The sequence below is a fragment of the Hydra vulgaris genome, chromosome 02 (assembly GCF_038396675.1).
Source record: "Hydra vulgaris chromosome 02, alternate assembly HydraT2T_AEP".
NCBI lineage: Eukaryota > Metazoa > Cnidaria > Hydrozoa > Anthoathecata > Hydridae > Hydra > Hydra vulgaris.
The window spans coordinates 42,270,001-42,284,805 of NC_088921.1; the positions used below are offsets into that span (position 1 = coordinate 42,270,001).

Genomic DNA, 14,805 nt, shown 5'->3' on the forward strand with positions numbered 1-14,805 from the left:
CAAACAGCTATTGGCTCCTCTGTTGTGTTTGAACAAATGCTCTTTTATTATTTTAATATTTATAGTTAAAGACTCATTTCTTAGGTCTATACCCTAAATTCATATCTTAATATTTTTTCATTTTTATTTGATTTTACCTTTTTATCAACTTTCTCAAGTTCAAAATGAGTTCAAAATGTTTTGCTTTTTTCCACATTGTTTTATTACATCTAAAAACAAACTAGCTGTTTTGTTATTAAAAGATACACTTTGTGCCATTTGGAAATCCAGTTGCTGCATTACCATTAAGGAGATGATCATCATTAAGGATATGATCATCCTTTAGGAGATTATCATCATTGATAAATAGTAACCAAAGAAATTATTTTTTTGGTAAATATTCTAAAAGTTATGATTATCAGCCACAAATCTTAAAATATGATATTGCTTTTTATAAACATTATGTTAGAAATAATAATATTGCATTTCATAAACATTCCACTAGAAAAAATACTGCTTTCCATAATTTTTAAATTTATGACCAATTGCTTTTCCCACAATTAACTTGTTTTGCAATTCAGGAGTGAGTGTTTTCTTGTGATAGTGGAACATTCATACAATATTTACAATTTTTTATTTTTTCCCTTTAAAAACTTTTATTAAAATTTTCCATTAAACAAAAAAAGTGTTCACAATTCTGGCCACTTCAAAGTTGTCAAAAGTACAATAAAGTATACTGTACTATTGTATGTTATTAATTTCTAGTTGTTGAAAAAAGGAAAAACATGAACATGATGTTGAGCTAAGCCAGCGATGTTGTATGTGTTGCTGAAATTCCCAAATTTACTAATTATCTCAAAGCAATTGGAAAGAAATTTGATGATAAAAGTACATCAAAAGGTGAAGATAAATCACAAGAGTTTTAAAACAATGAAAGCAATTACATCAAAAGATAATATTCAAGATGATTCCAAAGTGGATAAAATATTACATCATTGTAGTGAAGACTTAAGTAAAAATACAATAAATTCAGACAAAGATATAGATAATAGCTCTGAGAGTGATGGATTATTTTCCACATTGCAGATTTTTAGAACAAAATATTAACAGATGATGTGGAAATAATTATTATATTATTAGACTCCTGTCGACCATGAGGACTTTTAAACGAAATCCGTTGCAAAATAATTGTAGGTCTTCCAAACCTTCCCGGAAAGCGGGAATTTTTTTAGAATAACTGACCATGGCAAACTGCCGTGGTCAGTTATTCTAAAAAAAATTTTATTGAGAATTATTTAGAATAACTGCCGTGGTCAGTTATTCTAAAAAACTTTTAACTTATATAGCGTTTCAATAATTCGCGGCAAAAAGCTAAACTTTTATACTTAGAAAAAAAAAACAATCCTTTAAAAAAAGGAAACAAAATTGTAACAAAATATCAAGTTTAATTAAATAAACTAAAAAATTTAATAATTAAAAAAAAAATTTTTTTTTTAATTTTTATACAACTTCTGTATTCTTTTTTTTAGAGTCAATGTTGAAAAAAATATTATCTTCTATTACAATATAACAACAATTGAAAGTTTTGATATGTAATTTATTCACAATTCTTATCAGTCCATATAATTAAGAAACTAATTTGCTATGTACGATGGAACTATAAGAAATTTTGTTTATTTTTTTTCTTATGTTTATGCATTTATTATGTTTATTCATTTTAACATCTTTTCACTTTTAAAAAAGTTTTTGCTATAATTTTACGTTTTTTCTCAATACTTGTATAATAGGAAAATACGAAAACATATTGTTATTTATTTGTAAAAAATATTATTTGATTAATAAACTTTGTTAATGACGGAATAAGTTAAATAAAAGAATAACATAGTTTCTTTAATAAATGCATTTACCCCAATTGATGCATGTCTGAAATTGTTTCTTTTATATTCCCCAATTTCCGATGTTAATACAAATTACTAGAGATAATGAACATAATGATTGTTCTGTTTAAGAAAATGTATTTAAAAACTTAAAAAAAATTTTAAATGGGCTCCTAAAATTTTATTAAGAAAGCTCGGTAAATTAACAATGCACAAAATTTTGCAGCATCGTTTCATTTTTTTTACATCAAAAACCTGTTTAAAAAAAAGTTTTACCAATAAATAGCAATTTATCAAAATATATTAGTAACCATTACAATTGACAAAAATAAGTTTTCTCGCTTTCCTGTGCATTGATAAAAGCAATAAAGTTTAGCAAATACATTTGAAAAACAAATTTAAAAATTGTTTGTGTTTCTAGCGCAATTTATAAAGTATTTCCTTTATATACTGACTGAAAAAAGTCACAAAAAAATTGTATATCAAAAAGTATTTTTATTTTCATTATATTCTTATCTACTTTTTCCTCAACTTGTATCAGTTTTGGTAGTGGAAAGTAACTAACGCTCTAAAAATAAGTAACAAAAACAGTAAATATTTAGATATATTACTTTTTTCACAACAATTTTCTTTTTTTATTATTAAATTTTTTTTTAGCTTATTTTATTTAGATTTTTTTATTTCGTGTAGTCTTTGGTTCTTTTCTTCGAGCATTGCTGATTTATTCTCTAGTTTTATTTTGAATTCTATAGCTTTATTTTGCCGCGAATTCTTAAAACGCTTACTATATAAAAATGTGGTCAAGTTTTCTAAAAAAATTACTTTGAGCATGGACCTACAAGGCGTGCCACTGCATGCGCTTCCTGGAAAGGCTTGGTTTTCAGAAGAGTTTTATAAAACTTCAACAAAGTATGGAACAGTTGAGAGGTTGTGGCTATGTTGTTCTCCTAAACTAGATGCGGTATATTGAAAAAAAAGTTAGTATCATATGCAATCATTTTGTATATATGAAAAGTGAAAGGAAAATAAAACAATTGATAAAAACTTAGAAGAGGAAATTCAAAATGAATCAAATTTTTGGGTACAAGAGCTGTTAGAGTTAGAGCGACTTGTTAATATTTACTTACTTACTTAATAGTACTTTCTAAAAATATTTTAGCTTTCTATTCATTGTGAATCATTTGAGGATGAATATAATAGTAATTTTTTAACCCAAGTACATCTTTTATCAAAATATGACACTGTTATGAAACAAGTATTGAACATGCCCTATGGAACTATTAAATATTTAAGCCATCAATTCCAGCATAAAATTATTCATTGTCTTGCTTCATTTTTGAAGAAAATCAACAATATTAACAATGCCTATTATTATACAATTATCACGATATCTTATTAGACTTGTTTAAATATTAAAAACGATAAAATATGGCTTACGTGAAATAGCTTTGCGCTTACATTAAATGGCTTAGCACATACATAAATGGCACTCCAGTTTACGCTTTATAACAAGGCCTGATTTAGAGGATTTCAAGGGACCAAATGAAACAGTCTGAGATAACAAAAGTTCGAGTTAACTGGTATTCAACTTAACGAGAATAAACTGTATTTAAAATAATTCAGAAACATGTATTATTCAGCAAAATACGAAGCTATTCAAATCGCAACCTTATGGGATATTAATTCAACTTTTTCTTGAACGAGGCTAAAAGTTGTTAAAAAACATTTTGATGAACTATCGAGCGATTTCCAGTAATGAAGATAATCTGAGTAATGAAAATAATCTTTACATCAATGTATTTAGTAAAGTTTTTGATGTAGTCAAATAGACAAAAGATTTCAAAGGATGCAAATAGTTTCAAATTTATTTGCTTTCATGCTACCAACCAAATTCAGCTGAAACACTTTAACTAAAGTATTAAGGTAACCTTACAACAGTATTTCTACTACAAACTATAATGGTATCTGCTATGCTTAGAGAAGATATTGTCAAAATTACAAACATGAAAGAATTCCCAGAGCTATTTGTGATCTACAATATCTGTAAGTTTTGCAGCGCTATGATTGTTCATAGCCAGTGCATCGCTGCACTGGGTATGAACAATCATAGCGCTACCTGGCACTGTGGCTACAGCAGAAAGATCATTTTTCAAATTGAAGATAATAAAAAATTATTTACACAATTTTAAAGACAAAGAATCAAAGCAAAAACAGCCAAAATCAAAGAAATCAAAGACTTGATTTGAGATTTTTCCAATTTAAAATCAAGGAGGAAAAATTTACAATTTTAAATATACTGTAATTTATTTATTTGATTTAAGTTGTGTAACAGTTTTTTTGATAAATATATTTAGACAAGTATTATTTTTTTCTTTTTGTGGGGGTCTAAATAATATTTTGCAGGGGGCCTAAAATTTGATGTTCCGCCACTGATTTTTCATTTTATATTTGATTTTTTTATTATTATATTGTAGTATACTACATATTGTATTCTATTATATTACATTTTTTCATATTATATTATATTATATTACATTTATAACATATTTCATTGTACTATATTGTATGTTTGATTTGCAATTAAAAGGTGAAATTTCTTAGTTTTGATTTCATTTTATAAAATGAAATTAAAACTGACTTTTATAGGTAGTTTAAATCTATTTTATATTATTTTTATTTATTTTATTATATTTATTTAGGTATTTTAAATTTATGAAAGAAAACTATACAGAAAACTAAAACAGAAACACTTCTAGTCGTTTTTGCTTTTCATTGATTATGTTCTGTAAACTTCTACATTTCTTTTTGTCATTTTACTAGAGCATTTTCCAGGTTCTTTCATTGCATAACAAACTTTGTCTATTGTTATGTCGTATCTGTTTTTCTTCACTAATGTATCTATGGATAAACTCCTGCATCATACCCACATTTCTTCTGCGTTCACAGCAATCAATGTTTTTGCATATAAGCTAAAAACTGGTTGAAGTATGATTGAGTTTTCCAATAGGATGGAGGAAGTGATAACCAATCAAGAATTCTCACTTCAGTAAAGCCATTTACTGCAAACATAAAGTATGAATACTTGTCAACAAATACTGCCAAATTTGTAGTGGGTTATAAGCTTTGATTCTGCCTCGATTTAAATTTTCTTCAATGTCCACCCTCTGCTTATTTTCTATTCTGTATTGAGATGCATTTAAAAATGGCATTTTAAAAGATAAAATTGTTTTGACAATTAGCATTTTATCTTTATCTGGAATGTTATAATCTAGGAGTGAAAGAGGTATCAATGTTAAGTTTAAATACCAAGAATGTATTAACATTGGCGTAATAGCGTAGTTTTTGCACTATTTGAGTGCATCTATTGCTGCTTTCTTGACAACACTACCTTTAATCTCTCTACCTTTAATGACCAATCGAATCTTAAATGTTTTCAGGATTGTAATTAAACTCTGGATCTTCGAATTTATTTAAAAAAAAAAAAGATTTTCTGGTTCTAACTTTTCTTCAACATTTTTATGAAAATGGCAAAATCTCAGCTCTTTGACATGGTGTCTGCTAGCAAGTTGGAGAATGTATTTACCTAAAGTATTGCTTATTCTGTTCACAGCTCCTTTTTTAATGCCAGTGTTTGTTGATGTTGTGTTCAAGAACAATCCACCAACATGTGATTTAATATTGTAATTTTCAAGCAATTACATTATTCCTTTATATTGATTGTCACCCAAAGATGAATGTAATAAAGGCACACCCAACAAGTGCAATTCGCCATTAACATTTACTAGTACAGCTAGTCAATGACATTTTAATTTTTTTTCTTTAATTGTTTCAAGTATAGTTTTCCCATCAAAATGAATATAAATTGTAGATTAACATGAAAAGCAGAAAAGGAAGAGAAAAGTTACTAACATAAATTTAAATGTATTTATGAAATACAGGCCTTGTGATAAAGTGGGAATGATTGCTCCGTGCACGTTTAACACGCCCGTATACGATCTTCCGGGTATGACAAATAGCACTCGCTAGTTTTGTTGCGAGAGTAAAAAATTGCGCTTGTCTGAAGAGCTTGCGAGGGAAAAAATTATAAGTTGATTTCATAGGAAATATTTTAAGTAAAATTTTTGTGCTGAAGTCAAAATAAGTTTTAGTAGATATAACTTCTTTAAATAATACTAAAAAATATGCAACAGTAGAGTTTGCATATTTTTTAGTATTATTTAAAGAAGTTATATTCATAATAATGTCATGCATAATTTATATATGACTTACTTCAATTTTGATTTATGCGGTATAAGTTCAAATTAAAAATGATTTACTTCTTTTATTTAAAAGCCAAATCCAGAAGGTTTTTTTTTTTAATTCCAGTTGAACTCATATCCCCTTAATCGTAACCTGATTCGAACCATTCGCTAACTTGTTTATTTTTTTAGGGTCCATTTGACAAAAAACTTCTCTTAACTAGAATTCTTACTTTGAATTGCATAAAAGTCTATGTAATAAATATCAAAACTTGCAACACCAATGAAAATTCCAAACTTAAAACGTTAAAAAATTAAATATCTAGCGTAATATTTATAAATATCTTATAAATAAATATCTAGCGCAAAAAGTTAATCAAATTAAAACTTTACTTAATGCTTCGATTTCGTACAAGTTTGATCACATTCTATTAATTAATGACCATTATATTTAAAATTCAAAAACATCAAAACGTTGGAATATGAAATATTTTGTCAAATATAAGGTAATATATAACTTAATATTTTCTCTGGTATCTTCAAATCAGTTAAGCTTATATTAAAGTCTATTTATTAAAAAAGTTAAAGCTAAACTTTTGCAACTTAAAAAAAATAGTTTCAATAAACAATAGGTATAGCAAATATATTTGTATAAATATATTTGTTAGCAAATATATAAATATACAAATATATACAAATATATAACTTTGAATTTATTATCAAAAATTATTTTATTTAGTAACACAACATTTGGAACTGTGCTCACGAATAACAAAAGAAAAAATGTTACGTCACTAGTTTCACAAACGCATTTCTCAAAATATTTTTCAGTATATAAGTTATTTATATATTATATTTGGATAAGTATATATATACTTGTCAGATCAGGTTATCCTGTTATATTTGTATAATATATATTATATTTGTATAAGTATATATATACTTGTCAGATCAGGTTATCCTGCTACTGGTAACATGTACTGATTCCATCAACAGCTGAAAAATATCAAAGTATTAACAGTGCCATGTTGCGCATGGATGGTGTCCCTGTTTGTACTTTTGGTGTGCATTGCGGAGGCCACATTTGGAGCCCTTTGTTACGGCTTAGGGTTTATTAGTAGTAATGAGACAATTGCTTGGGCTATTAAACGGTGTTCTGAGTACTATCTATGCTTTGAGTCAAGTTCTTCAATCTAATTTAAAAATGAATAAAGTACCAAAAACTATAAAACACAAAAAACCATCATCATCACCAAGTTCTCTAAACCTATCATTAACTAATATTCGTGGTCTTCGAAGTAACTTTTCTTCTGTTGAGTCTTATCTCTTGCAAAGTTCACCAGACCTACTTGCTCTTTGTGAGACTAATTTGAGTTCGGCTGTCTCATCTTGTGATCTTAGTGTTGATGGTTATCTTCCTCTGATTTGTAAAGACTCCAATAGTCACATGCTTGGCCTGGGCAATTATATTCGTAAGAATTCACCTGTTTGTCGTGAAACTAGGTTTGAATCCACAGACTATTCTTTCATGTGCTTTTGTTTAGCATCACTTCACTCTATTGCCTTTCTCTTTGTTCTATATCGCTCTCCTTCATCTCAAGCCTGCACTCTTTTTGATGTTATTTCTGATCATATTGACCAAGCCCTCTCTCTTTATCCATCAGCTAATATAATCGTTGTCGGTGACTTTAATGCTCACCACTCTGAATGGCTTGGCTCTAGTGTCAGTGACTCTGCAGGCATTAAAGCCCACAACTTTTGCCTTTCTCAATCCCTAACTCAAATAGTCAACTTTCCAACTCGCTTTCCTGACAACCCGAATCATCATCTACCTTCTCTACTCGACTTATGTCTTGTTTCTGATCTTAGTCAGTGCTCAGTTTCTCCACATTCACCCTTAGGTTCTTCTGATCACAGTTTGATCTCTCTAAAACTAATATCTCATTCTTCTTCATCACCTGAATCCCCCTATTATCGAACCTCTTACAACTACAGTAAAGCTGACTGGGATTCTTTCTGTGATTTTCTTCGTGATGGCCCTTGGGTAGAAATCTTTTGTCTTCCTGTCGACAAATGTGCTTCTTGCATAACTTTGTGGATTCAGGCTCGCATGAAATCTTTTATTCCCTCTCGACGATTCCAGGTCAAGCCTCACTCTCCTCCATGGTTTTCCTCACACTGTGCTGCTGCGATTGCCAATCGAAACCGTTACTTCCATATTTATCAGCAAAACAATTCTCCAGAAAACAGACGTCTGTTTATTACTGCTAGAAACAAATGTATAAAAGTTTTGTCTAACGCCAAAACCCGCTATTCTCAGGTCATGAAATCTCGTATCTTATCTCAAAAATTAGGCTCTCGTGACTTCTGGAGAATCTTTAATAATATCAATAATAAGGGCAAATCTATAATTCCACCTCTCTTGTATGGTTCAGACTTTGTCACCTCGCCTAAAGACAAAGCCGAACTGTTTGATAAAAACTTTTCATCAATATCATCTCTTGATTCCACTAATTGCGTTCTACCTGATATTGCCAACAAACAGGTTGATCCATTGCTTGACATTCATATCACTCCAGCATCTGTATCTAAAGTGATTTCCTGCCTAGACTCTTCTACAGCTTGTGGCCCAGACAACATACCTGTTATTGTCTTGCAGAAGTGTTCTCCGGAGCTGTCGTCTATACTCTCAAAACTATTCAACAAGTGCTTATCAGAGTCTTGTTTTCCAGCCTGCTGGAAAGCGGCATCTGTTATCCCTATCTTCAAAAATTCTGGGGAGCAATCTGATTCGTCTAACTACCGTCCCATAAGTCTTCTTCCTATTATAAGCAAGGTTTTTGAATCTTTAATTAACAAACACTTAATTTCTCATCTTGAATCTAATAACTTACTTTCTGACCATCAATATGGATTTCGATCTTCTCGTTCTACAGCTGATTTGCTAACAGTAATAACTGACAGGTTTTATCGTGCATTAGATGAAGGTGGAGAGGCTAAGGCCATCGCTCTTGACATTTCAAAAGCGTTTGATAAAGTTTGGCATGCTGGTCTTCTCCATAAGCTTTCTTCTTATGGTGTATCCGGCAACATCTTTATGATCATTGAATCCTTCCTTTCCAATCGTAGCATAAAAGTTGTCCTCAATGGACAACACTCTTCTTCTTATTCTGTAACTTCAGGGGTTCCTCAAGGTTCTATCCTTGGCCCTATACTCTTTTTAATTTACATTAACGATCTTCCAGATATTCTCACATCTAAGGTGGCATTGTTTGCCTATGATACTACCATTTATTCTTGTCGTGATAAGAAACCAACACCCTCTGATTGCTTGGAGGGGGCATTTGAGCTTGAAAAGGATCTCACTTCTGCTACAGCATGGGGCTCACAGTGGCTGGTGAACTTTAATTCAGATAAAACTCAATTTTTTTCAGCCAATCGTTATCGCAATAATTCAGATCTTCCTATATTTATGAACGGCGATGTACTCGATGAGTCACCTACTCTTCATCTTCTAGGATTAACTCTTACTTCCAATCTTTCTTGGAAACCATATATCAAATCGGTTGCAAAATTAGCATCTGCTAAGGTTGCATCTCTTTATCGAGCTCGCCACTTTCTTACTCTGGATTCTATTCTCTATCTCTATAAATCTCAAATCCGGCCTTGTATGGAATACTGTTGCCATATCTGGGGCGGATCTTCTAATGATGCCCTTTCTCTTTTAGACAAGGTGGAAAAACGCATTGTAAACATAGTTGGACCTGCTCTTGCAGCCAACCTTCAACCATTATTACATCGTCGTAATGTTGCTTCTCTTTCTCTTTTCTACAAATACTATAATATGCACTGCTCTAAAGAGATAGCGTCTCTTGTGCCATCTACTAAAATTCATTCTCGTGTTACTCGTCATTTAATTAAGTGTCATCCTTTTTCTGTGATTGTTCGTAAGTGCTCCAAAAATGCTTATTCGTCTAGTTTTTTTCCTCGAACATCAGTTCTTTGGAATTCGCTTTCTTTATCTTGCTTTCCTGATTCATATAATTTGCAATCTTTTAAATCGTCTGTCAATCGTTATCTTGCTCTACAATCTTCATCTATTCTCTTACAGTAACTTCCAACTTTAATTAGTGGCTGCTTGCAGCCTTGTTGGAAGCGAAGCGAATGTTTAAAAAAAAAATATATATATATATATATATACTTACAATAATATATATTATATTAGTATAATATATATTACTATTATATATTTATTAAGTATATAATCAAGTATATAAAATATTATTCACTTGATAATATTTAAATGGCGCATTCAGTTTAAATAAGAAAGCAGTTTTCTATTTTGTACAAACAATGAAAGAAGTCATTGCTGCTAACAGATAGAATCGAATGTTTACTATATTCAAAAGGTTTCGTTGTAATGATAATTGAAAATTCAAATTAAAAAATTAAAACATGATGGAATTTTGAAAAACCAAAAGTTTTAATCTACAAGATTTTGTAAAAAACGTAAGATTATTTTGCATTATTGTTTTTAATTTTTCACACATCTTTTGTAAATAAAAGAAATATTCTTAATCTTTTTTTCTTTTTTTTTTAACTTTAATTTTTTTATTTTAAATCAAATTAAAAACGTTTCTGTTGTTTAAATTGTCCACAATCGAGCATGTTAATTAAACTCCAAAAAGGAAACAATGTTATGTAGTCATCTTTTAGTAAATGGTGATATTTCATTGTTTTTATTTAATATCAAAGCTGCAGTAACATATTTTTTCTGGTAGATAGACAAATGCATTAACTAAAACACCAAAGCTTTTTTGTCTGATTTCCCGGACTTTACATGAAAAAAATTCAAACAAAAAATCGTCCACCCTTTTCCTTGTACAAACTGGTACGTTTTTTGAGTGACCTCCTCCCCATACATGCGTATGCAATTTATGGACAGCCCCATGGCAACCGATTTCCAACTCTGAATATTGCTCTCAAAGACTTGATGCCGAGCGCGTATAATCTTGTTTGTTGATAACGTATTTTAGTATTACAAGCGCAAAATATTGCGCTGGGCGATTTTATTCATCACATGACCTGAAATATAATCAATATCATAATTAAAAATTAAATGGCGCAGGTTAAATAAAATTTAAAATTTTATTAAATGTCTATATGTCCAAATGTTCTATCTATATAGTTCAAGAGTAAAGTAATTGAGTGACTGCTGTAACCAGCACTTAATTGAGATAAGACTCAAAACTACAAAAAAAATTTTGTGAAATCTTTAATTTCTCCAATTGAGAAAAATATAAATCATGCAGACCCTGACGATATTAAAAGCAGATTACTCTTTCATAGGGCTACCATATGAAATTTTGGAAAAATCAGGACATCATGTCTTTTTTAACCTGTCAAATCAGGACAAATATAAATAAGCAGAAAATCTAAATCAGGACAAAAGCTCGTCACACTAAAAGTGAAAATGACAAAAAATACAACATTAAAAACCAGCTTTATTTTACATTTTTGTAATGACTACAAGAATTATTTCTTTTCTTTGCTTTTAAACCAGTAATATTTTTCACTAGAGTGTACTTTTTTCAGGAACAACTGGTCATTTTTTATCTTTTCATTAGAAAAGATAAAAAATCAATATTTAACTTACAAAAAAGCAAACTTTTCACAGTAGAAACTAGCAAAGAACCTCTTTCAGGAGACCAAATATTGTTCATCATTGAAAACACCCTTTCCACAGTAGCTGAAGTTCCAGGAAGACTGAAAATGTATTCCAACACCAGTGAAAAATTTGCTACTGAAATGCCCTTTTCTCCAAAATGTTTCATCATCAGGACCCATTTTTCTTCACAACTCATATCATCAGATTTCCAAGTTTCAGAATTAGTTGACAAGTATGCCTTTATCAAAACAACTTCATCAAATAGTTCATCAGTATTTATTGCTGTATGTCCAATTTTTCGGTTAATTCTTTCTGCAGCTTCTTCCAACTCTGGAAATGTTATTGCACTGTTTTGAATCCACATGAACTTTTCAGCATCAGCAAAGCTATCTTTTCAAAGGTCAATATAAGAAAGACATCTATCGTAAAAACCAGTAAATTCTTTTTTGACAGCAATTTCATCAATAATTCCGTCTTCAAATAGTTTTGCAAGTATCTTTTTAGCCTCCAGTGGAATAAACTTATTCTCAAATCTCTCCTTCAGATTATTCTGCAATACTTTTATCTCATTACCAATATCACATGCACTTGCTCTTGTTTTTTCAATTCTCAGAATTGTTTTGTTGAATGTCTGAAGCTGATCATGCCTTATCATGTCTGCTACCACTGCCATTTCTACCAGCACTGCCTAAAATTGCAAGAAAATAGTAAAAATTGAATGGAGAAGTTGGAGTAGCCAAGTCAACATTTTTCTCTTTGCTTTATTTTTTAGTTTTTGTCAAAATGATATTTTTTTCTTTTTTGTTTTGGTTTTTTAAAATCAGGACATTTTGGCACCTGATCAGGACAGTCAGGACAGACCCTTCAAATCAGGACAGTCCTGATGAAAATCAGGACTATGGTAGCCCTACTCTTTCAGTATATTCAGTGTCTAAAGAACTCAAATGATAATTTCATGGACCATATTGATCGTCTAAGAATTCAAGATGTTCAAGTTTGATTTTATCAGACTTTAGCTTGTCATTTCGAATAAAATCTTTTAGTTCTGGAATTTCTATTCAAAAAATACGTTTAAGAAAATTTTCAAATTGAATTTGATTTTTCAAATTTTGAGTTTCTTTTGAATTTTTCTCCAAATTAAAATATTTTTTCTTAAGATTTTTCAAATTTTTTTCAAATATTTACATCGCTAACAACTGAAAATCTTGCTTTAATCCATGGTTGTTTTATTTTAACCATGATACATTCACATTTTGCTTTTTGACATCTATCAACTTTTATGTTTGACTTTGGAGAGCATATCCATAGAATATCCAACTTTTTTGTAATTCCATATGGCAAATTTGATTGACAATATTTAAAGTGTTGCAAAATATCCATACTCTTTGGAAGCTGAGTTACTAAACAATATAATTTTTATTAAAATAATATAAACAATAGCAGAATGAATAAACTAACAGTATCTTACAGATTATAATAGTGTGATGAAATGGTGTCGATATTGAGATAAAAGGTGTGTAATTGAATATGATTTATTTTTAGGTAACTAAATGCTATTTTGAAAATCGTTACAACCCTTCATTTTTTTATTGCCACAGAATGAAGTATATTTGAAATAGCAGGCCTGAAATAGCAGCCAAAGTTTTTAAAGTATTGTCTGGAAATTTTAACTTTATTTCAATTACTGGCTGTGCCAGGAACACAGAAAAATTGTGATCTGAGTTAAGTTACCTGAGAGGTGATCAGAAGAGTGGATGTTCATGATATAAAAGGGATGCAATGTTGAGGTGAAGATGTAGATCCGAATTCAGTTTGATAGTTTTATTGTCAATAACGTAATAGTATTTGAATGTTATAGAAGAAACAGAGCATTTCTTCTCTTTCTCTTCTAATTTATTTATTTACCATATGCTATTTTGTAGACTATTTTGTAGTTGGATAATTTCTTGTAGATTAATTTGTAGTCTATGTTTTTTTGCTATATAGGGTTTATATTAAGTTAATACTAGGCTTTTAATGCAATATCTTTTGTATTTTGTAGAGCAGAAGCTATTTCATTGCCTTTTTTTGAAGAAGAAAGACATACTGTTGTTTCAATTGAGGGTAGGGCTGAACTGTTGGTATTAAAAGAAGGGCTGAACTGATGGTGCTTTCTTGTACAATTATTATAGAGTACATTTTTTCATCACACAAAAATATAAAACATTAGATTAGGTGAGAGTGAGCTATTGTGCCACTAATATTTTGAGTTTACAAGCAAAAATTGGTATTAATATAGCTGACAATGCACAATATGTACTTCAGATATTTATTCAAAAATATTTTAAAGCATTAAATGATGATTTATATTTTAGTACACATGACATACATACATACACACATTCATACATACATACATACATACATACATACATACATACATACATACATACATACATACATACATATTTGTGTGTGTGTGAATAATATTTAAATATAAACGATATTATTTTTAATGTTATAGGTTGTTCAAACAAAAGTAATCCAGTGCTAACTGAGGAATTTAATAATATAAGCTTGTTTACATCGTCAACATATCTTTCAGAAAGGAATACTTATAATGGTTTAGGTCTACTGTTTTCCAAAAAAATTGCTTGGTGTATTAAGGCTGATAAGATTAATGAAGATAAATTTAGAGAGTATACTACTATAAATCTCATAAATGAATATTTGCTTTATGGTTTGCAGGTGGATGGTTATCGAGAAAATAATAAATTATATTTAGCATCTTACTTCAAATTGGATTACAGCTATGATGGTGAAGTTTGGGCTAATTTCTATGGTGGAATGGTATTTTTGTTTTATAATTTCATTAGTTTAGTGATAAATAAAACTTTTCTAAAGTTCTCTGGAATCAGGTTTTATAATGAAATGTTTAAAAATGATAAAAATACATTTTTACAATACATTTTGATAAATGTTAATTAACTTTGATGAATTAACAAAAATGTGAAGCAAATTAATTTTTGATTAAAAATTACATTTTTTTTTTGTTTTTTGCTTT

The 14,805-nt window shown here is 29.6% G+C and overlaps 1 protein-coding gene across 2 annotated transcripts in view; it reads left to right on the forward strand.

The window, feature by feature from the left end:
• The window catches only part of LOC100192229 (discoidin domain-containing receptor 2), a 57,189-nt gene that overhangs the window by 30,018 nt on the left and 12,366 nt on the right, over positions 1-14,805 (forward strand). For both annotated transcript variants that reach the window (XM_065790977.1, XM_065790976.1), the window contains exon 4: positions 14,266-14,591. In XM_065790977.1, the coding sequence (XP_065647049.1) occupies positions 14,266-14,591 (326 nt within the window). The remainder of the gene's footprint in view (positions 1-14,265; positions 14,592-14,805) is intronic.